Source organism: Marmota monax, unplaced genomic scaffold (assembly GCF_021218885.2).
Source record: "Marmota monax isolate L192 unplaced genomic scaffold, Marmota_monax_Labrador192_F-V1.1 WCK01_AAM20220418_F8-fsc00005, whole genome shotgun sequence".
NCBI lineage: Eukaryota > Metazoa > Chordata > Mammalia > Rodentia > Sciuridae > Marmota > Marmota monax.
In genome coordinates this window covers 27,746,604-27,772,894 of record NW_026692254.1, presented here as the reverse complement: position 1 = coordinate 27,772,894, position 26,291 = coordinate 27,746,604, and the positions used below count along the sequence as shown (strand labels likewise).

The following is a 26,291-nucleotide window of genomic DNA, read 5'->3' as shown; positions in this document are numbered from 1 at the left end:
GGTCAGCCTGGGCAACTTAGAAAGACCCTGTCTCAAAATACAAAAAAACAAAAAGGGCTGGAGATGTATCGAAGTGGTAAAGTGATCCTGGGTTCAATTCCCAGTACCAAAAAAAAAAAAAAGAGGGCATGGTCCCAAACCTCGTGGCCTGTATGGGATAAAGTGAGGCGAGTGGAGCATTAGTGAAGGCATCTGGATGGTGTGTGTGGAAATGTATCTCAAAGCTCCTGCAGGTTTGAGAAATCACACAATGAAATTGTAGGGCATGCTCCTTGGGAAAGCCCTGGACATCAGGCCTCAGAGCAGGTAGAATGGGGAGAAACTTCTTGAAGTCAAGTGTTTCCCAATTAATCTGTGGGCCCAAACTAGAAGATGAGATGCCTGGAGGCATGTGGTTCACCAAGTAAATGCCTCAAGTCTGATCCCTGAGGCATTGGAACTGGGCCTGCCACCTGCTGCTATGTCCCCTCCAGCTTCCCCTCGGCTCACACTACTGCCAATCCCAATCCCTGCCCCTGGCCACCCCATTGGTCAGCTCTGCTGACTCTAGCCGTCTTCCCTATAGAAGGTTCCAGAGGATCCAGTCCTCTGCATCCTACCTAGCTGCTGTGGGCCTTCCTGGGGAGGAGCTGGGACTGGGACCTAGTAGCTAGTGTGGACACAGAGAGAGGCAGTTGTGAGGAGGGAAGTAGAAGAGTCCCTTCCACTCCTTGTTGGGGGACCAGGATGAGCTTCAATATTCCAGTGATGGGGAAAGTCAAGATAGAAAGGATATTTTTCTCCTAATCCAAGTAGTCCAACTATACAGCAGTGAAGTAAATTAATACACAGCCTTCCCATGGAATATTATACAGTAATGAAAAAATATATTCACAAATGTTATAGTTTGGATTTTGAATTTTCCCAAAAGGCCCATGTATTTTAACTTGGACCCATGTGTTTTAACTTGGTCCATGTGTTTAAGGTGCTATTAGGAGGTGGTGGCCTAGTGGGAAGTCCTTAGGTCTCCTCTGAGGGAGTTGAGGAACCCCAGACCCTTCCTCATTTTCTTTTTGCTTCCAGGTCAGAAAGGGAGTGGTCTTCATCTGCTATATCTCCCACCCCATGACTGGGCTGCCTTGCCACATACAAAGCAACAGGGCCCATCAATTATGGATTGAAATTGCCAAAATCATGAGCCAAAAATAACCTTTTCTATTTATAAGTTATTTATCTTGGGTATTTTATTACAATGACAGGAAACTGACTAGAGATGCTTTTCTCAAAATTGAAAATATATTAAGTTATATTCTGGAGTGACAAAGTCAGATAAAAAGTGAACATGTGACACAATCTCAACTTGGTGACAATGCCAAGGTAAAAGACCTGGAAGGAAATATTAATAGTGGTGCTGCTGATATTTGGTGGTAAAATTATGAATTATTTAAACTTCCCTTCTTGGTTTTTATTTCCCTGTTCTCCAAATTTCTACAAGTTTGTGTTTATTTATTTATATTTATGACTTTTACCAGAAATAGTGAATATATCTTTTTTTTTTTTCCCAATGGGAACTTTTTCAGAGTAGTAGATTTACACTTGAAGCAACTTCCATGGGCTGATGTAGGGTTCAGCAGGTGTCGGAGGGACTAGGTCACCTCAGGTGAGGTTGAGAAATGTCAGCCTAGGGTCAGGTGGGAGGGGAGCTGCCTGGAGCTGGAGTTGCAGCCTTTGTGTAAAGTCGGAAGGCTCACCTTTTCCAGACCAGTAAAAGGAGGGGGTCAGGCTCAGTGGCACTTGCAGTGGTGGCGCACACATATAATCCCAGGTACTTGGGAGGCTGAGGCAGGAGGATTCAAATTTGAGACCAGACTCAGTAACTTAGCAAGATCCTCAGCAAATTAGAGAGACCCTGTCTCCAAATAAAAAATAAAGAGGACTGGGGTTGTAGCTCAGTAGTAAAGGTTCAATCATGAAGACCCTCCCACCACACAAAGGAGAACAGAACAAAATAAAAACAAGAACATTAAACCAGGAATTCTCTGAGCTTCCAGTGAGAAAGCCAGAAAGTCCCAGGCCATGACTCCCCTCCCCAAGAGAGCGTCTCTTCACAGCCTGGGTAACCTCAGGCTCCTGGCTTATTTCTCCACCATTATTTTAAACCTATTTGCTAAAACAATGCATACATATTTTTGTAAAAAAGTTGCAAATAAACAAAAAGGAAACGATCACACATATTTCCACCACCCAGATATAACAAAGTTTGTATTGCTAAACACATTTCCCATCTTCTTTCCTACTCAAGGTCAGGATTATATGTAAACAACATTTTATAACCTCTCCCAACCTTTTTATTTTGAAATTTTTCAAACCTGTAGAGAAGTTGCAATGAACTTTCCCCTAGATTCACTGCTGTTAATGATTTACCTCTCTCCCCGCCCCAATAAATATTTTTCTAGATTTCACCATCTGTTAAAAATTTCACTTTCTTTCTGTCTCTCTCTGTAAATATTTTGCTAGGACATTTGAAAGTAGTAGACATCATGATACTTCCTCCTAAACTCTTGGCAGGATTGCTTACATGCCCTAGTCATCAAGGGTCACAATAAGAGACCTCCATACAAGGAAGAGCTGAACATTACTGTCCATCTTTAATTGGGGCAGAGTCAACAGTCCCCTTGTTCATTGTCCCTTTCCCTCCCTCTTAATGAATGGGCATGCTTTCCTCCATGAGATACTGAGATTCACTAGAGCAACCCAGCACAACACAGCAATAACAATATATGTAGCAGGTAGAGGACTCAGGGCTCTGGGTTTGATCCCCCACACCACAAGGAAGGGAAAGAAGGAAAAAAAGATGGCAGGTAAGGGATGAAAGCAGAGTGGTGCTGCCACCTAGTGGTGACATTTGGAATTTCCCCAGGCATTTTGCATTAACAGGAACCAGACACATGCTCATCGTGCCCACCATTTACAGTGGAATCAGCGTGTGTCTTCCACTTTACATGTACTGTCTCACTTAATACTACAAACCCTAAAAAGTAGGCATAATCAAAATATCCAGGACACAGCCTGTCACCATACATGTGTTTGAATGAATAAGAAAACTGAGACTCTCAGAGGTTAACTGACCCAAGGCCTTATAGTCAGTGAGTGGTAGAGTCAGAATTCAAACCAGGTCCGTTTGGCTCCAAACATGGAGTCTAAATAGAGAGGAGAAATGATCCTGAAGAGATCCCCAAAGCTCAAAGGTGTTACGTAAGGTCATGGAGGCTCCGGAAGGGAACTGACCTGCCAGTCCAGTCACCCAGCTCTGAAGCGCCAGGCCTGGGATGAGGATCCATAGCCCACTGAAGACCCCATTCCACCAAAATTGAGTGGTCGGATACTGGTGGGAACCACCAATGACTTGAAAATCCCCAGAAATTTATTGAGATGGATTAGAACTGGGAAGAATGGGAAGGGGAAGAGGAAGAGGAGAAATTCATACATTAACTTTTATCTAGATGATGGAAGTGGCTGGCAAACACTGAATAGTTTAAGGCTTTTGGTGGGTGCATGTTTCCATCGTTAACTATTCAGCTCTGCGGTTGTAGCACACAGCAGCCATAGATAACTTGTGAACAAACGGGCATGACTGTGTCCAAATACAACTGTTTTTAGAAGGGGCTGGGACTGTGTCTCCATGTTAGAGATTTGCCTAGCATGCATAAGCTTTAATCCCCAGCACTGCAAACACCAACAAAACCCTTTATTATTTTTTTTTGAGAGAGAGAATTTTTTAATATTTATTTTTTAGTTTTCGGCGGATACAACATCTTTATTTGTATGTGGTGCTGAGGATCGAACCCAGGCTGCACGCATGCCAGGCGAGCGTGCTACCACTTGAGCCACATCCCCAGCCCAATCGTTTATTTTTAAAACAAACAGTGGGCTGTATCTGGCCCATGGGGCCATAGTTCATCAACCCAATTTAATGATGTGCCTTTTTAAAAAAATATATTTATTTTTTAGTTTTAGGTGGATGCAATATCTTTATGTTTATGTGGTGCTGAGGATCGAACCCAGTGCCTCATGCATGAGGCGAGCACTCTATCACTTGAGCCATAACCCTAGCCCCGCAAATGTGCTTTAAAAAAAAAAGGAATTTAGGGCTGTGGATATAGTTTGGAGGTAGAGTGCTTGCTTGGTATGTATGAGGCCCTGGGTTCAATCCGCAGCCCCTCAATAAATTAATTGAGAAAATAAAAAGATGGTCATGACAGAAAGAAAACATCCAACAAAAGTCTTCCTCTTCTACCAAACTGAATTAATTACTCCTTTCCTACTAAAATGAATGGGGAGTATGGCCTATGTGGTAGCAACCTTCATTCAGGGAAGAAATATTTTATTCTTTATTTTAATTTTGATCCTGGGGATTGAATGGGGTGGGGTTCCACCACAAGTTCCATCCCCAGCCCTTTTTATTTTATTTGGAGAGGGCCTCACTAAGAGGATGGCTTTGAACTTTCAATCCTTCTGCCTCAGCCTCCCAAGTTGCTGGAATTACAGCATGCACTCATTTAAAAGCTGAAAGGATCTTCCACAAAACAAACTCTACTGTCTCTTGACCCAGAGACAACCCAGCTGCCGGGAGGGATAAGACGCAGAAATCTTTACCTCTTCTGGAGGAAACGCTGGCATCTTTCCTCCAATGGCAGCACGCGGGAGAACACCTTGTCATCTACCAAGTCCTTCAGAGGAATGGTGCAGTTTTTGGAGATGTTTTCCAGGAGTGGATAGGTCTCAAAATTGAAATAGAATACAGAATTCCAAGGGTCATTGGCGTTATCTGTGGTGGCTTCAGTTTCAGCTGGACAGCCCCCTGCCATGAAACAGGAACACCATGGAACCAAGGACACCATGCTTTCTCCATGGCACTGTGGCCCAGTGTGGGTGGGTGGGTGTTGCCCTCTGCTCATAAAGGGCAGGGTCATCTGGATTGAGCTGAGAGGAGCTGGTTGAGCTGGTAGAACAGCAGTCCAGAGCAAAGACCATGCCAGCATTTGATCAGAGAACTCTGTGCAGACCAGGCTGCAGGGTCCTTTGGCCCAAGGTGGAGTGGGAGGCAGCGGGGAGGATTGGGGGGTCAGTGAGGGCCTAGATCTGGGCAGCAGATTCCCCTTCCATACCGTGGAGCAGGAAACATGGATGGTGTGAAGACACAACAAATAACGGCTCCCAGGGCACCTCCAGATGGTAGGATCTTGGGGGAGCAAAGGCACAGATGACTTCAGCCTTGGTCACATCCATGAGGTTCACAGAGCCATTCTTGGAAAAGATCAGCACCTGGGAAGCAAAGAGACGGTGAGGGGACTCTTACTGGACTTGGTCCCCCACAAAGCAGAGTCTGAAGCGAGACAATACAATGTGGAATACTCTATGAGCTCTTGGGCACCCAGCCTCTGGGTCCACCCCAGGCTGCAAGGGGAAGTGCAGGTGTGAGCAGCTGCCCCCTCAGCGCTAAGCTTGGCAAACCACCCTCCACACACTGTGGGATCCAGGGTGCTGCTCCTTCTCTGCTGGCTTGGCTCCTCCTTCTATCTGGCCAGCATCTTTCTGAAGAGCTCCCCCTCCTCATGGCCAAGTTCCAGCTCCTCAACCAAGCCCCTCTGGTGCTCTCCTCCCACCCCTGGGAACCTGCTCAAGCCAGCCACCCTCCTGGCCTGAGATCTGAGATAGTCCCTCCTGCCTGGGCTCTTTCTCCCCGGAGTAGACAACTCACCCAGGTCTTCCAAAGCCCCTCTTGAGCCCACATCCCCTCCTGCAGCCATGCGTTTCCCTCCCACAGCAGTGGAGGGCCTCTCGCCGTCTGTACTCCACCTCCTGCTGTCTGTCCCTCCCTCAGACATGTTCCCATGAGGAGGTGTTTGGCTCTCTTCAGCACAGGAGCTGTGCCCTCATCTCCTTCATACTCCTCCCCAAGCTTGCAGGTCACCCCACAAACTGGAGGGATCTCTCTCAGTCACAACGTGAGCTCATTTTTCTTGTCCCATAAGGGATGGCAGTTCCCCTGGGAAATGACTCTCCCTATTTACCTCCCTTGTAACTTGGGAACCTGCTGGTACCTGGCCCCAACCGCCACTGACTCACTAGTTGGCTGGTGACCACAGAACGAACAGTTTTATTTTATTTTATTTGCTGTACTGGGGATGGAATCCAGGGCCTCACATATGCTCATCAAGTGCTCTACCACTGAGCTACACCCTCAGGCCCCCAAATGGACATTTTTTGCCCTGAGCTCTCTCAGAGCCTCCCCTGGAAATCCTGTAGGCCCTCACCCTCTGAAGGGCCACACTGGGAGTCCCAGCTTCTCTCTCCTGGCCTGTGTCTCCTTAGATGGGCCTGTGGGAATTAGGAATTGGTTCTCTGCTCAGGATAAGCCAAACCCCTCTCTGTCCTCAGCCTCGGTCAGCGGCAACCCACCACAAGAGCTCCATCTCTTCACATCTCTCCAACTCACCAGCCCTCTCAGAACATGCTGCTCCCTGCTCTACCTCTCCATGCTTCAAGCCCTGTCCCCTAGAAGGGCACATCTGTACCTTCTGCCTGGAGCACAGGGCACTCCATGGGCTGGTGCCTCCACCCTGGACCCTGCCCCAGCCTGCTCCCTCCTCACACCCCACAGAGTTCTGATGTTGTAGTCCCCTCAACTTCCTGCAGTCCGAAGACCTGCCAGCGCTCTCCTGCCTCCATGGTGCTGCCTCAGCCCCAGCCCAACTCAGTCTTCACCTCCCCTCCCTGCTCCCAAACTCTGCAGATCAAGTAGGTGAATCCTGCTCTATTCCATGTGTTCATTACAAAATCATCACAGTTTTTCCTTGTGTTCTAGGGAAGCTGCTTGGTGATTTGTCTGACCTTCTGAATTAAACGTGAGCTCCATGAAGTGACTTTCTCTTATTTGTTAGTCTTAGTCTTTTTTGGGGGGGGGAGTGCTGGGCCTCATGTCACAATGGCCCATACTAAGCATATGTTCCCACTGAGCTACGCCCTTAGTCTTGGATTGTCTTTTTTTTTTTTTGTCTGCATATCCAAAAGCCAGTCCAGGGCCTAGCACATAGTAGGCCATCAACAGATAGGTTTTGAAGAAGGAATGAACACATTCATAGAAGAGAAATGAAAGGCATAAGGAACCTACCATGCCAGGTAAGGTTGGGACTGGGGCCACTGCACAGATGGCTTTATCTATATGCTTTGTGGGCCTGTAAGGGGAAAAAAAATAGACATTCTCCTATTTTAAAAGTTTCAAAATTTGACTTTCCTTTCCTGGGCACATATCCTGGGGAACCTCTTGACATGTACACCAGGAAATATGTGAGGAAATTGTTCATGGTAGCAAAAAAAAAAAAAATACAAAACATAGGAACAATTTCAAATTCTGTTAGCAGGAGGATGCTGAAGTAATTGTGGTATATATACAATGAAAATAAAAGAACTGAAGCCAACGTGTGTAACTCTCAGGAACAATGTTGTAAAGCGAGTTAGAATAAAGACCATTGAAAAACAAGTTGGAGAGTACCTACAATATGGTTCCATCTATAAGTTTCCTAAACATGCACAGTTAAACACTAAGTTGTTTAGACACACAATCATACATACCTGGTTAATTCTTAAAGTAAATCAAAGGAATGATGAATTTAGAAAAACAATATGATAGATTGAAAAAAAAAAAAAACAATTGGCCATCAAAAGGCAGTCTATTTTTCTACCGCTTGAACACAGGAGTGGCCTGGGGATGTGCTTTGACAAATGGGACAAGTAACATAAGCAGAGGCTTGAAAAACATTTGTGCATGGGGCTGCTCTCTTGCTGCTGGGCAGCCTTGGGCTAGCATATGAGGAAGCAGGAGAGACCATGAGGAAGAGAACTGGGGTGTCCTGGCCGTCAGCCCACCAACAGCCAGGTGTGTGAGTGAGGCCACCCCAGAACTCCCAGCCTCAGGCTGAGCTGCCATCCGCCTGCAAGCACCTGTGAGAGTCCAGGCAAGGCCAGTGGAAGACCTGCCTGACTGAGTCCAGCCCAGATTGCTGACCTACAGAGGCCAACAATGACTGTTTTCTTCAGCCATCAAATTTGGGGGTGGTTGGATAAAGTGCCAATTGGTAATTGGCACTGCTTCACTAAACCCTGATTAAGTACCAATTGGTAATTAATCATCTTTGATGGGGAGTAGCAAGGATATGACCAGGGAGAAGCACAGAGGGAGTCTTAATGGAACTGGAGATGATTCCTTTTCAGTGGGCAAAGAATGTTTTTTTTATAACACACACACACACACACTCTCTCTCTCTCTCACACACACACATATCGTATAGATTCATTTGCATGCATAAAATACTTTTTAAAATTAAAAAAGAGATCCTGGGGAAACTGATGAAAGGTTATTTTGGCAGAACTAAGCTTTTTCTTGGTCATATGGGATATGAAAGATGCCCTATGTGCCATCAAAAAAATTCATTTAGACAAATTTGTCACATGCACATGACACTTTTGATCTGAGCAGTCACCAGTAGAGTGGATGACCATACAGAGTAGACTTTAGTCAAGGAGGCTGTCAATCTTCACTATGAAATTGTGTCACATGTCTGATCCCAGAGCCACCAACCTCTCAACAAGCATACTGATGGTAGGTTCTTGGGTCCCACTGGCCTCCACCAGATAGAGGGAAGCATCTGTGCACAGCACCACACATTTCATCTGGGATTTCACTGGTCCCTCAGGAAACATTTTCTGTCCTTTGTGGATCAAGAAGTATTTTAGGAAGTGAAGACTTTGGCAGGTACATCCTTCAGGAAGAGCAACGACCCCAAGGGGGAATCCTAGAGAAAGTAACCACACAAGTCGGTCAGCAAAGGGCCCAGGAGGGCCACAGGCATTGGTCATGTGGCCAGCAAGTGTAGGAGAGATTTGTGGAAGGTGAGGCAAAGTCAAGCCATGCACATTCTCTATCAGTGAACCCAGGAAACCCAGGGCCCAACAGGCAAGAACAGCCCCTCCAGGGAGCCCTTCCCTTTATGGAAAGGAGCTGGGGAAGAGGAGAACCAATCCCATGGAGTCAGCAGAAAATGAAGGGAGGCCACAACCCAGCCAGAGGCTGAACTGCACTGAACACAGGATGTGAAGGTGGATGGGCCGGGTGTGGTTTCAGAAAGAGAGCAGGCGTGCGTCTGTGTAGCCAAACAAGACTTTATCAATATCTAGAAAAAATGAGAAGAAGCTGTTGGTCAAGGGCTTATGAAATGGCAAACCACTGCTTCACTAATCCCTGTTAAGTCTGGTTATAGGGAGCCCCTCCCCTTGAGGCTGATCCATCTAGGGGAAACGGACAGCACTGATTTCTGCACTTTTGGAGCTGGACCCAAACCCTGGGACTCCACCAAAGTGCCCCCTATTCAGAAGAGCTGTTGGTCTTGCTTTGATTCTTTACAAGTCTCTTTATCCAATATCAGAGTTCCTGGTGCTTGGAGCATAGGTGGAATAGCACAGAAAGAAGACTCAAGACTCACTATTTTGAGAACCTGGGAGATGGGAGGAGGAGGGCTGAGGCTGCAGGACTCCCACTGTGCTGGGGTGGCCTCAGCAAGAGAGCAGTAATAACAAAGTATAATAACAAAGGCAAAGGTCACACTCCCAGGGCTTGGTACAATGTCAGGCACAGAGCATGCACCCAGTAAATACATGAGCAATGGGAAGTGTTGGCACATATAATGTTCAGTAAGTGTTTGCGGAATGAATGAGGAGAAAGCAGGACCAGCTGCCCAAGGAAACTATGAACTTACAGATAACAGAAGGTCCAGAGGCTCAGAAACAAGGTGGCAAAGCAAGTTAGAATAAAGACCATTGGAAAACAAGTTGGAGAATATACAGAATGTGGTTCCATCTAAAGTTTTCTAAATATTCATAGCTAAACACTCCACATGTTTAGACATACAGACATACAGTCCAGAGCTGCTGAGTCTCACTGCCTAGAGATCCACCAGGTGGTCTGTAGAGAGGTGGGGGATGGTAGGGGCTCACCTTCAGCCAGGTCCCACAGGGTGAGCACACCATCCTCACAGGCCAGCACCAGGTAGGAGGAGGAGCAGCTGAGCTGAGAGACAACAATGGGCGCAGCACAGGGCCACACACCCTCAGGGTCTAGAGGGAGGACACCATTCATCAGGCTACCCCCAGACCCGGCCCTGCCTATCTCCCCTCCTTGACAACCTGAGACCCAGACTGATGCCTGTGCCCCAGGAGCACCTGCTTGGACTCCACCTCACTCCTCTCTAGATAGTACCACTCTTCCCTAGGAACAAGATACTGAGTCACAGCTAAAGTTTAATGAAGGCTTCCTAGGTGCTAAAATTTGTATAAGGCACCCCACAGGAATTGTTTCATTTAATTTCGAAGAGGGTTCTATGAAGTAGGTCCTATTAGTATCCCCAGTTTACAGATGAGAAGACTGAAGCAGAGGAGTAAGTCAACTGCCCAAGGTCACACAGCCAGTCAGGAGAGAAGCACAGATTAGAAGCCAGGCTGCTTGGGAGAGTGATAGAAGGAAAGAAACTCCTTCTTTGAGGGTTTTTAATGTGTGTGGATTTTTTTGTTTTTGTTTTTGTTTTGACAATGTGAAAATATAACATAAGTGTACAGCTCAAGCACTTACTGAAGCAAACTTGCTCACATAACTGTCCTCATGGATTTGCCTAACAGCAATCGTCACCCATATTTCCTTAGTGCTTTTCAATTTCAAAGACTTTCACATACAGAGATTCTGGAATTTGTTCTACACAACACACACATGTAGTAGATCGTGATGGTGTAATGAATTAGCTCTGTATTTCAGGTGAGAAAACTGATTGGGGTATGAAGTGACTGGCCCAGGACTACACAGTTTTCAAATAGCTGGGCAGGGATGAGCCGAGACAACCCTCCTTCTGTAACAGGGGTCCCTTTCATGTAACAAGGGTCCATTTCATGCTTTAAATACAAGCCTTGCTGCTGCTTGACCCCTGGTTGCTTATTTCCAAATTGACTTTTTTTCCCTTTCCTTTTCTCCCCTGTCCCCTCCCTAACAGTGGGGGAAATAAAATTAACATTCTTCCTATCCTAAGTCAAGTTATCTGTCCTTCCACCCCTGACCATAAGAATAAAGAAACTCTGGATCTGTAAACAGAAACAACAGCTCTCTCAAGGATGCATCTTCCAACAATGCTACGTGGTACATACCCCACCTTTTTTCCTATGGTGGTGAGGATTGAACCCAGGGGGTGCTCTACCACTGATTTACATCCCCAGTCCTTTTTATTTTCATTTTAAGACAGGATCTTTCTAAGTTGCCAGGGCTGGCCTTGAACTTGGTCATCCTCCTGCCTCAATCTCTTGAGTTGCTGGGATTACAGGTATGTACCTCTGTGCCCAGTTGTCGTTCCCCCTTTTAAAGCCCTCTGTTCCCTGTGACATTTAGAATCAAAGCCTGAGACCTGAGTCTACTATGTTTCTCAATTGCTAGCAAATCAGTAAAACCTCTTTTTCCTTTTTCTCAAAACCCTGTCCTCATTATTGGATTGGAATCAGGGAAAGGACTTAGATTTCAGTATCACTTTCCCTATGGACCTGCCTCTGGGCTTTGTCCCTGTTGTCCTGTCATCTTGAAGAAACATGACAGTTTAGGGACAGATCCCTGAGGCCACACCACAGCTCTGGCTCCCTAAAGCAACAATGATGTATGGACCTCACACCCAGCTAAGCTGGAGAAGGAGGTGTCCTCAGGCCCTGAGCTTAGGCCACTCCTGTCACATGGTAAAGTACCAGCTTTATCCTTCAGAGTTCGGTTGAGTGAATAGAGGAAGAAGTTGTGACTTCTGGTCCAGTGTATGCCAAGGATGCAGGCTACTCCTGGGAATGAAGAGAAGAAAGAGGTATTACATAAGAAGCCTGGTGGCCTTCTGCTCACATGAAAGGTGTCTTCTGCTCAAGAGGAAGCTGGTTGGAAGTCTGAAGTGTTTTTTTTTTTCTATTGGGCAGCAAATGACAGAGGGGTGAGTTTCCTGAGTCAGAAGGACTGAGCACCATGGGGGCTGTTTCTAGGGCCACTCGCCTTCCTGGGCAAGAAGGACATTTTAAGTGCTCCTGAGCTGTTTGCACATCTTAAAACTGATGTCCGCTTGCTTCTAGGTGAATTCACAACTGAAACAGTCCTCAAACATGTGCCCACATCCTCAGCTCTGGCAGTCATTCCCTGAAGGCCGTACTGGCCTCCTGATCAGAGAATCTGGGCTGAGGAGCTACAGATTCAAACAGGAACTGTTAGGCTCCAGTTGTCAAGCTAATTTCCGCCTTCATTCCCTCTTACCATAAAAGGTCGGCTTGTGGAACACCCCCTAGAGCTTATTGAGGGATTTCCCTGCAGTGACTCCTTGCCAGGGCAACCACCTGCTCACCTACCTGAGGGGCTCCTGACTTCTGCTGGCATTGCAGTGAGGCAGCTGGGAAGGAGGAAGTGGAATGTGGCCGAACTGGGAAAGAGAGACAGAGTCAGAGACACGCAGGCTCCTCGGCAAGGAGGATGGCAGAGTCCTGACATGACCAGACATGCACACATGAACCTTCCCAAGGGCACAAGCCAATCATGGTCTAGATGCTGGTACTGGGAGGATGTGTAGACCTTGGAGGAGGGTGAGAACAGGTAGAACTGTGGATCACCCCCAGACCAGTATGGTGTTGGGCAGCTCCCACTAGAGCAGGCTCTCCTTTGGTGAGCCCTCTGTTGTCCAGAAAGATCCTTTAAAGAGCAGTCTTGGGTGATCTGCACAAATGCTCTCTTATCCTGGGTGCAAAACAGCCACAGGTGTTCTGATAAACTGAGTCTTTTTAAAAAAGGCCCTGATTTATAAGGTTTGCAGATTTTCATGGTATAGACATTCCCATCAAATTACAGCATTTTAACAGCTGTCTGCAAAACCCCTAAATGTCTCCCTAGGCAGTAGGAGTGGCTGCAGCGCACCAATGAGCCTGGCCAGGGTTCCGGGTCTGTCACAGAGAGCAGCCAGGTAGCTGCCATTAGGGTGTGGTCCTCAGACTTTATGTCCTGAAGTGAGGAAATCTGAGGTCTACTTGGCAGCAAGATGAGACCCACAGCAGCTGTGAAGAGGGCTTATCCCTAAAACCAGCCCCACTATAGCTACTTCAGATACCTTGGCTCAGTTTTTACCCATACAACATGGAGTTAATGAGGCCTAACTGCTGACAGGTGAACCCATTAAATGTATTGTGATAATTAAACAACTATATACCTAAACTACATTACATTTAGAAAGGCAGGAAGGATATGAAGAAAAAATGTTAACAGTGGTGACTTTTATTTCCATCTTTAGAATCTTCAGTGTTTTTCTTTAGAAAATCAGGAAAAAAAATTTAAAGAGGAGTCATACAAAGAACTTAAAACTTATTTCTCATCTCTGTAGGTTTATATTCTTTTTTATTTCCTTCCCCTGCCTCCTCCAATGGTAGTGCTGGGGATGGAACCCAGGGCCTCTCGCACATTCTAGTAGGAAAGGGTTCTACCACTGAGCTATGCTCCTTGCTATTGCTCCTTTTAAATCCATGCTATCTGCCTTTGTTCTTATTAAGTTAAAGCAATCTCCATTCAACATTTCAAAAAAATCTGCTGAAGTTCCCTACATTTGTCCAAACCAAAATGAGCTTATTTGGGATTAGTTGGGTCCTTGGATTGGTCCCTGTGTGTACCGAGACAGCTGAAGCTCCAGGGGCTAATTGGGGAGCAGGCGGCTCCTCCGGGCTTACCTGAGTGGCTCCTCCTCCCATTCCCCATCCAGGAACTTCCTGTAGGAGGTGTAGAAGATCTCTTCTTGGTGTTCCCACTGACTCTCCTTGATGAAGTGATTCTGCCCAGAGCCCAGCCCATAGCAGTCTTCTATCTTTGCAAAGACTTCTAGAGGACTTTTAAATGTCGTGCCTTGGGTTGAAAAAATTCCAGAATTAGTCAAATCACCTGACTTCCTCTTCCTAATCTCCCCCAACTTTTTCTATGCTTCCCACTTTCCCGAAGAAGCCCCATCCTTGGAAATCTTGCTCTGCATCGGGTCTGTGAGCCCAGGAATTCAGTCTCTGTGAGCCTTGCCCCTGCTCCACCTGTCACAGAGCCCAGGCAGAAAGCAGTGCTCTCCCTCCTATGTCTCCTATGACCATCTTTCTCACCACTTCTGGATTATAGAATGTCTCCCGAGAAGCCAGGGAAATATTCACAGTGCTGCTAGATCACTTTAGATCACTGTTGCCATCTCCCCAGCTAAGCGGGGCCCAAACCTGCCAGTGACCATGGCTTTCCAGTAGATGCTGAAGACCCACATCATTCATTTGACTCGGCTTCTTCCTATGCTGATGTTTATCCAATTACCTTCCTTGAAAAAGTCTCCTTTCTCTGTCAATCATTTTTTCCCCACCATTTCATTTCCCAATAACCTTTCATTTCTTTCTTTTTCAATGGTTCCTATTTCACAGTAACACTGGGTGATTTATTCTGTGGGTCTAAACCTTGAGTTTCAGCATTCAGTTCTCTTTGGAAAGTGCCTGGGTCCCTTGAGTTGCCCCAGAAGTTTCACAGTGCCCCAGGCTGCTTCCCCAGAGACAATTATCTTCAGTTTCTTCAATAACTTTCTGAGATTTTTATAAACACACAGTATCATATTATACTGGAGTAGTTCTCAAAGGGTGATATCAGACCCCCCAGGGTCAGAGTCACCTGGGACAGGAATAGAAATGCTGATACTATTGGAACAGAAACTCTGACAAGACCCCGCAGTCTGGGTTTACTGGGTCTTCCAACTGAGTCTGATAGAGCCAAAATTTGGAAATTGTTGTTATGCCCAAACCTTCTGTATTTTCACTTAACACAGAATCTTGGAGACCAGTTCACATTAGTAGTATAGATTCTTCTCACTGTTGCTTATTTTTATTCATTAAGCCTTTTTCTTATTGTGAAATGTAACACACAAAGAGCATGTAGTAAATTATTCTAAAGCAAACACCTGGTACTGCCTACTCAGGTTAAGATAAAGAATATCACCAGCTGCCTAGAAGCTTCACAGGGCCCTTTTCCAATCACAATCCCCAGGAAGAGTGGCAAGCGCTCTCCTGACTTTTAAGTAGCCACTTCATTGCACTTTATACTTTACCTATCTAAACACACATCCTAAATGCTATATCTTTGTTTTGCCTGATTTTGAACTGTACATAAGGAAGAGCCATATTGTATTAACACTATCTGCCCTCTTTTGCTCTCTATCGTTTGTGAAATGTATTCACGTTTGTGTAACTGCATTTGCATTGCTGTATTGTAATATGTTGAATGAACATGGTACAGTTTTTCTGATACAGTTGGTCATTTCTTATTTGGCGCTGAGAAAGGAATTTAGGGATACAGAGAGAAGACTGACTCTTAAAAGAGAAATGTCCATAAACCATTGGTATGCACAACAAACCACTCAGCCCATGACCTTGTGCTACCATCTTGCCTGAGACTCACCTTGATGAAATGCAACTAAATTACAAGGTAACACAGGCATCTGGAGGGGCCGCTCCTTTAGGGAGAATGTGCATTTGAGACTCTGGTGACTGAGAAATGACCCTAGCCTCATTATAATTGTAAAAACAGAACTCTGGGTGGAGATTTAAGATAATAATGAGACACACAATATATGAAGAAGCATGATCAGAACATACATGGGCAATGTACAAGTGTAAGGAAAGCTGGCAAGAAGTTTTAAGACCCTGTCCCCACTCTACCTCCAGTCCACTATTCTTCCTAGATACTGTCTTTTGCCAGAGTAAGACAAGGTGACTCATTCTGAGATCTGTCCAACTCCCTCTTTCTCGAGTGTATACTTTCTGCTTTCCAATAAAGCTCTTCCTTTCTTTCTCTACAATCTGACTCACCCTTACATTCTTTTCTGTGATGGAGTCAAGGACTTGGAAGATTTCTTCTACCTCTGGAGAGACAAGTTTTTATCTCCATATGGACAACTGGAACAGGGGGCGGTGACATTGTTTATTGAAATGACCACTTTTTGTCCACATCTCAGTAGTGTGTCCACCAAGCCTCAAGTGTTCATTTATGCATGGCTCCATTCATTTATGTTCTGGCCTGACAAAATGCAATTTGTTGCATTTCATCAAGATGCCTTTCAGGCAAGGCGGTGAGCACAGGAACACAGGCTGGGTTGTTTGCTGTGCATACCAATGGTTCATGGGCATTTCTCTTTTGAGATCCAGTCTTCACTCTGAATCCCTAAATTACTCTTATGTGTTTGTTTATCGTCCTTGCTTTGTTCATCCATTTTTATGTTTACTATTTCTTTTTTTTCTTTTTCACTTTTTGCCAGTGTCAGGGATTGAACCCAGGGCTTCCCACTTGCTAGGCAAGTGCTCTACCACTGAGCTACACCCCAGCCTCTATGTCTATCATCTTTACCTATCACTAGTTTTATATTTCATTTATATTTTTATTATTCACTTACCTTTTCTTTTTTTATATTTATTTTTTTGTTTTAGGTGAACACAATATCTTTATTTATTTTTTTTAATGTGGTGATGAGGATCAAACCCAGTGCCTTGTGCATACCAGGTGAGCACGTTACCGCTTGAGCCACATCCCCAGCCCCAACTTACATTTTCTTAATAAAAGTGAATTGGCTCTTCTTGGCCCTTTGCACTTCTGTCTTTGTTTCTTATTCCTTGTAAAATGTTCCTTTTTATGAATGTGCCAGATTTTATCTAACCAATCTGCTGCTCTCCAAATAATGCTGTAGTAAATTTGGGTGTGGGGAGGTGCTAGGGATGGGATCCAGGATTTCATGCATGCTAGGCAAGTGCTCTATCACTGAGCTACACCCCCCCACACACCTCCAGTGATCATGCTTGTGAGATCCTGAGAAGATACACTCTGTATTCTCTGCCTAAGATGCTTATCCCCTCTGCTCCTCTTGACCAATGCCCACTTAATCCTCAAAACCTTGCTCAAATGCCCCTTTGTTTACTCTCTAGGCAGAGATAGCCTCTCCTTCCTCTGTGTTTTCATGGGCCTACATGTTCCTAATTGCTGTACTTCTCCCTTGGTGGACAATCAGCCTCTAAAGTTGCAGGAGATGTGACCTTCTCATGTTCATGCCTGATGCACTGTAGGCACTCAGTAAATACTGATCAATGCATTAATACAGGGATGCAGGAATAACGAACTCCAACCCACAATTAAATCAACTAAACGAATTAATACAGGCATGTAGGAACTAACAAATTCCACCTAGCAACTAGAAACAATGTCTCACCTCACATTCCATTTCTGTTACTGTATCTTTGTAACATATATAGATGGATTAATAGAGTTTGTTTGTTTTTAGGCCCCAGAGCATAAGTTCATAAGTGTTTTTAAATGTCCTCTTTAGAACTATGCATTTCATTAGACATTGCTGCTAATAAATAGAAAAAAAAAATAGGAAATATGGAGACAGACCAAGGAGTGGGAAAATGGAGAAATCAATAGCAAAAGGAAAGAAAGTATTAACTGAACTGTAATTACCTGTTATAGGTTTAGGTGGTTTGATCTTCATTATGGGAACTGGAAAACTCAACTTAATATCACCTCTAAAATAAATGTTCATATCCTAAAACAAGGAAAAGGATCCGTCAGTAAGCCAACAAAGGAGACAATATGAAATCATTAAAAACTCTCATTCTTAAGAAGGCAGAAATAAACAGAAAAGAAAGAACAGATGGAACAAATAGAAAGTAAATAGCAAAGTAGTAGATTTAAACTACAACATATCAATAATTATATTCAATGCACATGGTCTAAACACCCCCAATGAAAAGGCAGAGATTACCAGATTGTATAAAAAAATTCAAAGCGACTCTATGCTATCAAAAAGAAATTCAGTTAAAATGTAAAGAAGTAAATGTGGCCGGGTACTGTAGCACATGCCTATAATCCCAGCAGCTAGGGAAGCTGAGGCAGCAGAATTGCAAGTTCAAAGTCAGTCTCAGCAGCTTAGTGAGGCCCTAAGCAACTTAGCAAGACCCTGTCTCAAAATGAATATAAAAAGGACTGGAGGCAATTATCAAGAATATAAATAACAATAAATGTTGGCAAGGATATGGGGGAAAAGGCACATTCATATGTTGCTGGTGGGACTGCGAATTGGTACATCTCCTCTGGAAAGCAGTATGGAGATTTCTCAGAAACCTTGGAATGGAACTACCATTTCACCCAGTTATCCCACTCCTGGGCATATACCCAAAAAATTTAAAATCAGCATACTATAATGATCCGACCTCATCAATGTTTATAGCAGCTCAGTTCACAATAACTAAACTATGGAACCAACCTAGGTGCCTTTAAACAGATGAATGGATAAAGAAAATATGGTATATAAACACAATGGAATATTACTCAGCCATAAAGAAGAATGAAATTATGGCATTTGCTGGTAAATGGATGGAACTGTCGTCTATTATGCTAAGTGAAATACACCAACCCCCAAACTAAAGGCCAAATGTTCTCTCTGATAAGAGGATGCTAACATGATAAGGGGGGCAGGGAAAATAGAAGTTCATTGGATTAGACAAAGGGGAATGAAGGGAAGAGAGACGGGGATAGAAATAGGAAAGACAGTAGAATGAATCAGATGCAATTTTCCTGTGTTCATAGATGAATGCACAACAACCATAAGAACAAATTAAAAAAATTAAAAGACTGGGGATGTGGCTCACTGGTTAAGCACCTCTGGGTTCAATCCCCAGTACCAAAAAAAAAAAAAAAAATAGAGCAAGTAAGTAGGCAGGCACAGTGGCACACAACCATAATCCTAGTGGCTCTGGAGGCTGAATTAGGAGGATCTCAAGTTCAAAGCCAACCTCACCAAAAGTGAGGTGCTAGGCAATTCAGTGAGATCCTGTCTTTAAATAAAATACAAAATAGGGATGAGGATGTGCTCAGTGGTTGAATGCCCCTGTGTAGAGAATCAGATGTAACTGCGTTACTATTACTGTCCTTGATGGAATCTGCCTGCAAATGGGATATTCTGTCAAGGTATAGATAGGTAACAGTGGACATGCTTGAAAACAAGGTGTCTGCTGTCCTTGGGAGGGCCTGCTCGCAAACAAGAGGCTCCTTCAAGGTTTAGATAAGGTAACAGCGGACATGCTTGAAAACGAGGTGTCTGCTGTCCTTGGGAGGACTCGCCTGCAAACGGGATGTTCTGCCAAGTGGGCTAGGAGGGCGCTGAGAAAAATTTTATTATCTGTTCTTAACAAAGAGCAGAGCTCAACATACTCCGGGCCTAAAATAGATTAGCCATGAGAAGTGGGTCACTTCTGATTAGAAAGTAAAACTTCTGTATGCTATGTTTAATTAGCTGAAAGACCTGATTTATTGCTGTTGGAAGGCTGCCTTCTTTGTTCACAATACTATAAAAAGATTGCTGTACACAATAAAGGACTTTCATTCTGCTGCTGCTTCGCTTGCTCTGCTTCTTCTTTCTTTTCCCATGCTGACCTGCAAGTGAATTACTGCAACACCCCTGAGTTCAATCCCTGGTACCCACCACCAAAATAAAGGAAGTAGTAAATGTGTTACAAGTATTTAAAAAAATTTTTTTAGTTGTAGATAGACACAATACCTTTATTTTGTTTGTTTATTTTTATGTGGTGCTGAGGATGGAACCCAGTGCCTTATACATGTGAGGCAAGTGCTCTACCACTGAGGTACGACCTTAGCCCCAAAAGTATTTTCAAAAGGTATATCTTACTAAAACTAATCAAAGGAAGGCTGGAGGCTATATTAGTATCTGACTTAGAAGATTTCATTCAGAACAAAGAATATTACCAGGAATCAAAGGGTCAGTGAGTAATGATAAAATGGTCCATTCATTGGAAAATATAACATTCCATAAGATTATACATCTAACAATAGCTTCAAATACATGAAATAAAACTCATAAGAGTGAAAGAAGAAGGGCTGGGGTTGTGGCTCAGTGGCAGAGCACTTTCCTAGAGCAGGTGAGGCACCGGGTTCAATCCTCAGCACCACATAAAAATAAATAAATAAAAATAAAGGCATGTGTCCACCTACAACTAAAAAATAATATTTTTTTAAAAAAAAGAGTGAAAGAAGAAATAAAACTACAATCTTAGAGATTCCCCTTTTAATAACTGATAGAATAAGTAGAAAGTCAGTAAGAATATAAAAAAGACATAGAAGACTCGAATAACTTGACCAATAACAGCAGAAAACACATTCTTTTCAAGTACACTTACCAAGATAAACCATATACTAGACATAAAACAAGTCTCATTAAACTTGGGGTTGGGGTTGTGGCTCAGCAATAGAGCACTCACCTAGCATCTGTGAGGTGCTGGGTTTGATCCTCAGCACCACATAAAAATAAATAAATAAAAATAAAGGTATAGGGGCTGGGGATGTGGCTCAGTGGTAGTGCACTTGCCTAGCATGTGTGACACACTGGGTTCAATTCTCAGCACCACATACAAATAAATAAAATAAAGGTTCATCAACAACTAAAAAATATTTTATAAATAAAGGTATTGTGTCCAAATAATATATATATATATATATAATTTAAGTTACACAAAATATGTTCTCTGATCACAATGGAATAAATTAGAAACCAATAAAAGAAAGATATCTATAATATAGCTAATACACTAAGTAATGCATTGGTTAAAGGTGAAAAAAAGCAAATTAGAAAGTATTTTGAATTGAATGAAAATTAAAACATATCAATATTTAAAGAATGCAGCTAAAGCAGTTCAGTCATCAATTTTCTAAAAATATTTATTTTTAAGTTGTAGTTGGACACAATACCTTTATTTCATTTATTTGTACATGGTACTGAAGATTGAACCCAGGGCCTCGCATGTGCTAGGTAAGCACTCTACTGCTGAGCCACAACCCCAGCCCCTAGTCATCCCATGGTATCCATGAAGGACTGGCTCCAGAACCCTTGGATACCAAAATCTGTGGATTAGCTTAAGTCCTAAATGTAAAATGGCATTGAATTTGCATATAATCTGTGTATATCCCTCCATGTACTTTAAATTGTCTTTACGTAATACCTAATAATAAATACTATTATATTTACATACCTAATATAATATAAATACTATATAAGTAGCTGTTATACTGTACTGTTCAGGGAATATGACAAGAAAAAAATCCAGTACAGACTCAATATTTTTAAAACATGTTTGATCTGACATTGGTTGAATCTGCAGATGTGAAAGCTGGCTGTACATATATAGGTTTATAGCAGCAAATGCAAGAAAAGAAGAAACATCTCAAATCGATGATCTAGGTTTCTTTCTTAAGAAGCTAGAAGACAAGCTAAAAAAAAAAACCTAAACAGAATGAAGAAAATAATAAAAATCAAATTGGAAATCAGTGAGATAGAACACAGAAAAACAATAGAGAAAAGTTTATGAAACCAAAAGTTTGCTCTTTGAAAAGATTAATAGAATTGGCAAACTTCTTGCCAAGCTGACTAAGAAAGAAAGATAAGACACCAATTCCCAGTATCTGGAATGAGTGAACTGATACCACAACAGGTTTTAGAAACAGTGAAAGAGTAATGAACCACGTTATGCCAATAAATTTGACAACTTAAATTAAAAGTGAACAAATTCCTTGATATACACAAAATATAAGAGCTTCAAAAAGCTTTAATTATCTCAATAGAAATTATTAAAAAGCTTCTCATGGCTTAGACATGTAATAAATTTCCTGTGTTCTTTTTCCTATTACAGGGGAAAAAAAGAAGTAGGTAACCTGAAGAGCCTTTATCTATTAAATAAATTAAATGTGTAGTTCCACAAACAACAACCCAGGGCCAGAGGGCTTCTTTAGTAAATTCTATCAAACATTTTAGGGGGGCTGGAGTTGTGGCTCAGTGGTAGAGCACTTGCCTAGCATATGTGAGACACTGGGTTCGATCCTCAGTACTGCATATAAATAAATAAATAAAATAAAAGATACATTTACAGCTAAAAAATATTTTAAAAAATTTTAGGAGGAAATAATGTCAATTCTACATCAATTCTTCAGGAAATAAAAGAGGCAGAGCATAGCCCTGATGACCACAGCCAAAGATGTTACAGGAAAATAAAACTACGGATTGTCTCTCATGAAGACAGGTGCAAAATTTGTCAAATTTTAGCAAACTGAAATCAGCAAACCATTAGAACTTACAACAAAGTTCAGTAAAGAGACCTGCCGCGCTGGGCCTAAGGTTAGTGTGGGTGCTTCTGGGGCAGTCACAAAAGCAACAAAATGTAAAAAATTGGAAAGGAGGTGGCGAAATGATTTAGCAGACCCAAAAACACTAGGCTAGTGCAGTGAGGCTACTTGGGAGGCTGAAGCAGGTGGAACACTTGAGCCCGTGAGTTCAAGACCACCCTGGGTAACAAAACGAGACCCCATCTCAAAAAAACAAAGAGCCTCATTCAGTCTACTAATCACCTGATTTACTCTGAAAAATTCCTAAGAAGCAAGAAAATAGCGACCCCAATTATCTCTGGAAGTTGCTGGGCATAGAGGTGCACATATGTAATCCCAGTGACTCGGGAGGCTGAGGCAGGAGGATCACAAATTCAAAACAAGATTTAGCAATTTAGCAAGGACTAAGCAACTTAGCGAGAACCTGTCTCAAAATAAAATATTTTTAAAAAGGGCTGGGGCTGTGGCCCAGTGGTTAAGCACTCTGGGTTCAATCCCTGATACCAAAACAAACAAACAAACAACCACCAAAACAACCTCTCATATGAAGCATAAAATGTCAAAAGCAAAACTCTGAAAGTATTAGAAGAAAACCCAAGAGAACTTATTTCTAACAGGAAAAGCTTTCTTAAGTGCAAAAGCCATGAAGAATAAATTTAATGTTTCAACTATGTCAAATTTAAAACTTCTTTATAACAAAGAGCATACAAATAAAGTAAAAAGGGAAGTTACAGATTAGAAAAAATGTAATTGAGCAAAGGTCACATACAAGCAATTCACAAAAGAGAAAACCTCATTGTCCGATAAAAATATGAAGGAATTAATGAAAATTAAAATGAGAGGCCATTTCATCCCATTAGTTTACAGTAAAACAAATTCATTGATAATATCAAGTTCACTGAAGCTGTGGGAAAATATTGATTAAAAGTAAATTGTCAGGCCATTTTTGTATGACTATTTCTTAATATCTATATAAAAACTAAAAATACACATACCTTTGAGAGGCCCTCACTCAGGTATATAAAGAAGAATATATGAAGATTTGCATGGCTTTGTTTAAGAGCCTTAAATTGGAGACAACCTCAATATCATCAATAGACTAGTAGCCATATAAGCTACAGTACATCTGTAATAAAGTTTATTTGACATGCAAAACTATACTAATAAATCAATGACAAAAAATACAAGTTTGTAAGAAAAAATTTATGTAATTCAATGGCCCTTATTTAGAAAAAATTTGCATAAGACATAACTACACTTTTTTGAAGCAAACAAGTATAAAAATATAAATACACACTAAAGATCTAGAAAACACACACCAAGCTGTAACAGAGGTCCGCTTCACACTTTGAACATAACCCTTGATGCTCTGCCACTCTGGATTATTTTAAAATGGACATTTTTCCCCTTTCTCTTCTCCTCACCCCCTTCCTATCCTTAGGGGAAGCAAGATTAACTTCTTCCCATTCCAGGCTGTTACCTGTTCTTCCATTCACAGGCCACAGGAATGAAGAGCCCCGACTTAAGAGCTGGCACCCGTGGACCTAAGAAAAGCTACCTGTGAATGACGACAGGGCGCAGCTGGAGCGTGGTCTTGGAATCCTTAAAAGTCCACCCCCTAGGAGTTAGAATCACAGCTTCTGGGACAGGAGTCCCCTGTGTTTCTCCTTTGGTAGTAAAGCAGTAAACTTCTTTTTCTTTTTTCTCAAAACTTTGTCATTTTGGGATTGGCAGTGGGGACAAGGACCGAGTTTTCAGTAACAGATCTAATATGGCAATTCCCTCTGGAGAGGTTCATTTATTTGAATGACTTGACTTTTCCAAGAGTGACGGAGTCATATATTAGTTGTATAGTTTGAAATATAATGTAACTTAAAAAGGAAACAAAACAAGGGCGCTGACTGAAGGCTTTCACTTCAGGAGTCGCCACTACTCTACTGAGACCCCAAGTTGTCAAGGGCTAAGAAGATGGTGTGGTCCATCAGATGGAGAGTGGGGTGCTTCAGAGAAGCTGCACCATCCTCCAGGGTATTCTAAAACAAAGGTGAAACTCCTGAGTTATTTGTCTTGGTGGATTAGGCTGTTGTTTTTGTAGGGGGCAAATCCAGGTTTTATGGGCCCTCTTTAAGAAGAAGAATTCAAAATTATGAATACAAAATGCCCATGGTGACACTCATAGCACCCAAGATGGGGGACTGTAGCAGAGGGAAGTTAGAGTGAAAAGCTAACAATGATCTTAAGTGATTGTAGTTAAAATATGTTATTTTTGCCAATTTTACAAAAATACAAGACCATGTGAATACATTGCTAGGGCCCCTTCCAGGCTCTTGGAAGAAGCCAATGTGAGGGGCTCTGAAATTTAAACTCCCTTTACTCAAGGACAGGAGGTCATCTTCAATGGATATGAGACACAAGACAAAGTCACAGAGAATCTGTAAACAGTGTCCTGGTAGGACATTTACCAGTAATTTGATATTTAAAGTATGTTTCAAGTAAAAATAAGAATCTTTAAAATATAATTTAAATCTCTCTGGAGATTTTCTTTAAAGTTTCTTACCATTTCTAAGTTATCTACAGGAGTGGGATCGACAGAGTTCTGAGGAGAAAATGAAAAATTAATTCACAATGCATTTGATATATTTTCCCCTTACCCTGTAATCTCCTGAGATGCCCGCTCCCCCTACACCATTTCCTTTCGTGAGAACTGAATTCATGCTATAGACATGGAGGACCAATGTATGGGTGATCCTCTGACCTGCAGGATTTTAATACATGATCCCTCTTCTGTAGGATCTCAGAATGTAATTGGGAACAGGCATGGTGGCATGTGCTTGGAATCCCAGAGACTTGACAGCCAAGGCAGGAGGATTGCAAGTTGGAGGTCAGTCTTAGGAACTTAGTGAGACTCAAAATAAAATTTTAAAAAGTTTAAGAAACTTAGTGTGGAGTGCTTGCCTAGCATGCCTAGTTCAAAGCCAGCCTCAGGTACTAAGCAAGTCAGTGAGATCCTGTCTCTAAATAAAATACAAAATAAGGCTGGGGATGTGGCTCAGGGGTCAAGTGCCCCCTGAGTTCAATCCCTGGTACCAAAAAAAAAAAAAAAGATGCAGGACAGGTGCTTGGGATGTGGCTCAAGTGGTAGTGCGCTCACTTAGAATGAGTGAGGCACTGGGTTCGATTCTCAACACCACATAAAAACAAAATAAGGATATTATGTCCACCTAAAACTAAAAAAATAAATAAATGTTATAAAAAGATGCAAGACAAGTCTCAGGCATCATATAATTAAACTGAAATGGTAGTGTTCCTAATTTGGAAGAGAATATACATATTTCTATTTATTAAGGACACGCCCCAATTATACGTAGTCTGAGAAATGTAGTGGAATTTCAAGGCATGAAAGGATTATTTCAGCCCAGGAAGGAAAAAGATTACCAGTGGGGCAGAAATCAGAACAAAAGATCCTCCTTCCAGAGAAATATCTGTGTGGAGTCTCAGTGCAGAGCAAGTCCCAGACAAGTGAGATACTGAGCTCCCACTACTAAATCCATCTCTACCTCTTAATATTTTATTTCATCCAAAGCAAATACGTTGGGGAGACATAGACATTCTTCCTGTTGTATTTTATAGCCGTCAGAGGCCTTGTTCATCTTGAAATTCTAAGGCAAGATGTGAGCCCAGGCTGGGAAGAGACATATTGGTTGAAAACAAAGATGTTCCCTACCAGTTGTGTCTGTCTGGCTTTTTTCTTTGCATTTGAAGTGACTTGGGGATGCTCCGCTTCCTTGAGCCAAGACTCCTTGGGCAACTTATACACATCCAGCCAAACATCTCCAACTCCTGCTTGGGAAACCAAACAGCCATTGAGCAACTGCAAGCAGGCCAAGAGTTTTGTCTGAGGAATGGCCTGTCTTCTCAGAATTGCTGGCACTTCTGCAATAGGTACCCATGAAACAGCAACTTTGATAGATTGAAGGCAATATAGTTT

General features: G+C 42.7%; 1 protein-coding gene across 8 annotated transcripts in view; it reads right to left on the bottom strand.

Moving 5' to 3' along the window:
* Wdr93 (WD repeat domain 93) overlaps nt 1-26,291 on the bottom strand; it is a 46,076-nt gene that overhangs the window by 5,231 nt on the left and 14,554 nt on the right. For 5 of the 8 annotated variants that reach the window (XM_046437308.2, XM_046437301.2, XM_046437274.2 and 2 more), the window contains exons 6-16: nt 26,028-26,143; nt 24,861-24,899; nt 17,594-17,678; nt 13,804-13,975; nt 12,445-12,515; nt 11,809-11,895; nt 10,033-10,152; nt 8,621-8,834; nt 7,154-7,217; nt 5,148-5,304; nt 4,636-4,840 (exon numbers count right to left, since the gene is read on the bottom strand). In XM_046437308.2, coding sequence (XP_046293264.1) covers nt 4,636-4,840; nt 5,148-5,304; nt 7,154-7,217; nt 8,621-8,834; nt 10,033-10,152; nt 11,809-11,895; nt 12,445-12,515; nt 13,804-13,975; nt 17,594-17,678; nt 24,861-24,899; nt 26,028-26,143 — 1,330 coding nt within the window. Of the gene's footprint in view, nt 1-4,635; nt 4,841-5,147; nt 5,305-7,153; nt 7,218-8,620; nt 8,835-10,032; nt 10,153-11,808; nt 11,896-12,440; nt 12,516-13,803; nt 13,976-17,593; nt 17,679-24,860; nt 24,900-26,027; nt 26,144-26,291 lie in introns of those variants that run through there. The other 3 variants (XM_046437294.2, XR_009226207.1, XR_006850251.2) reach the window with 3 other exon arrangements.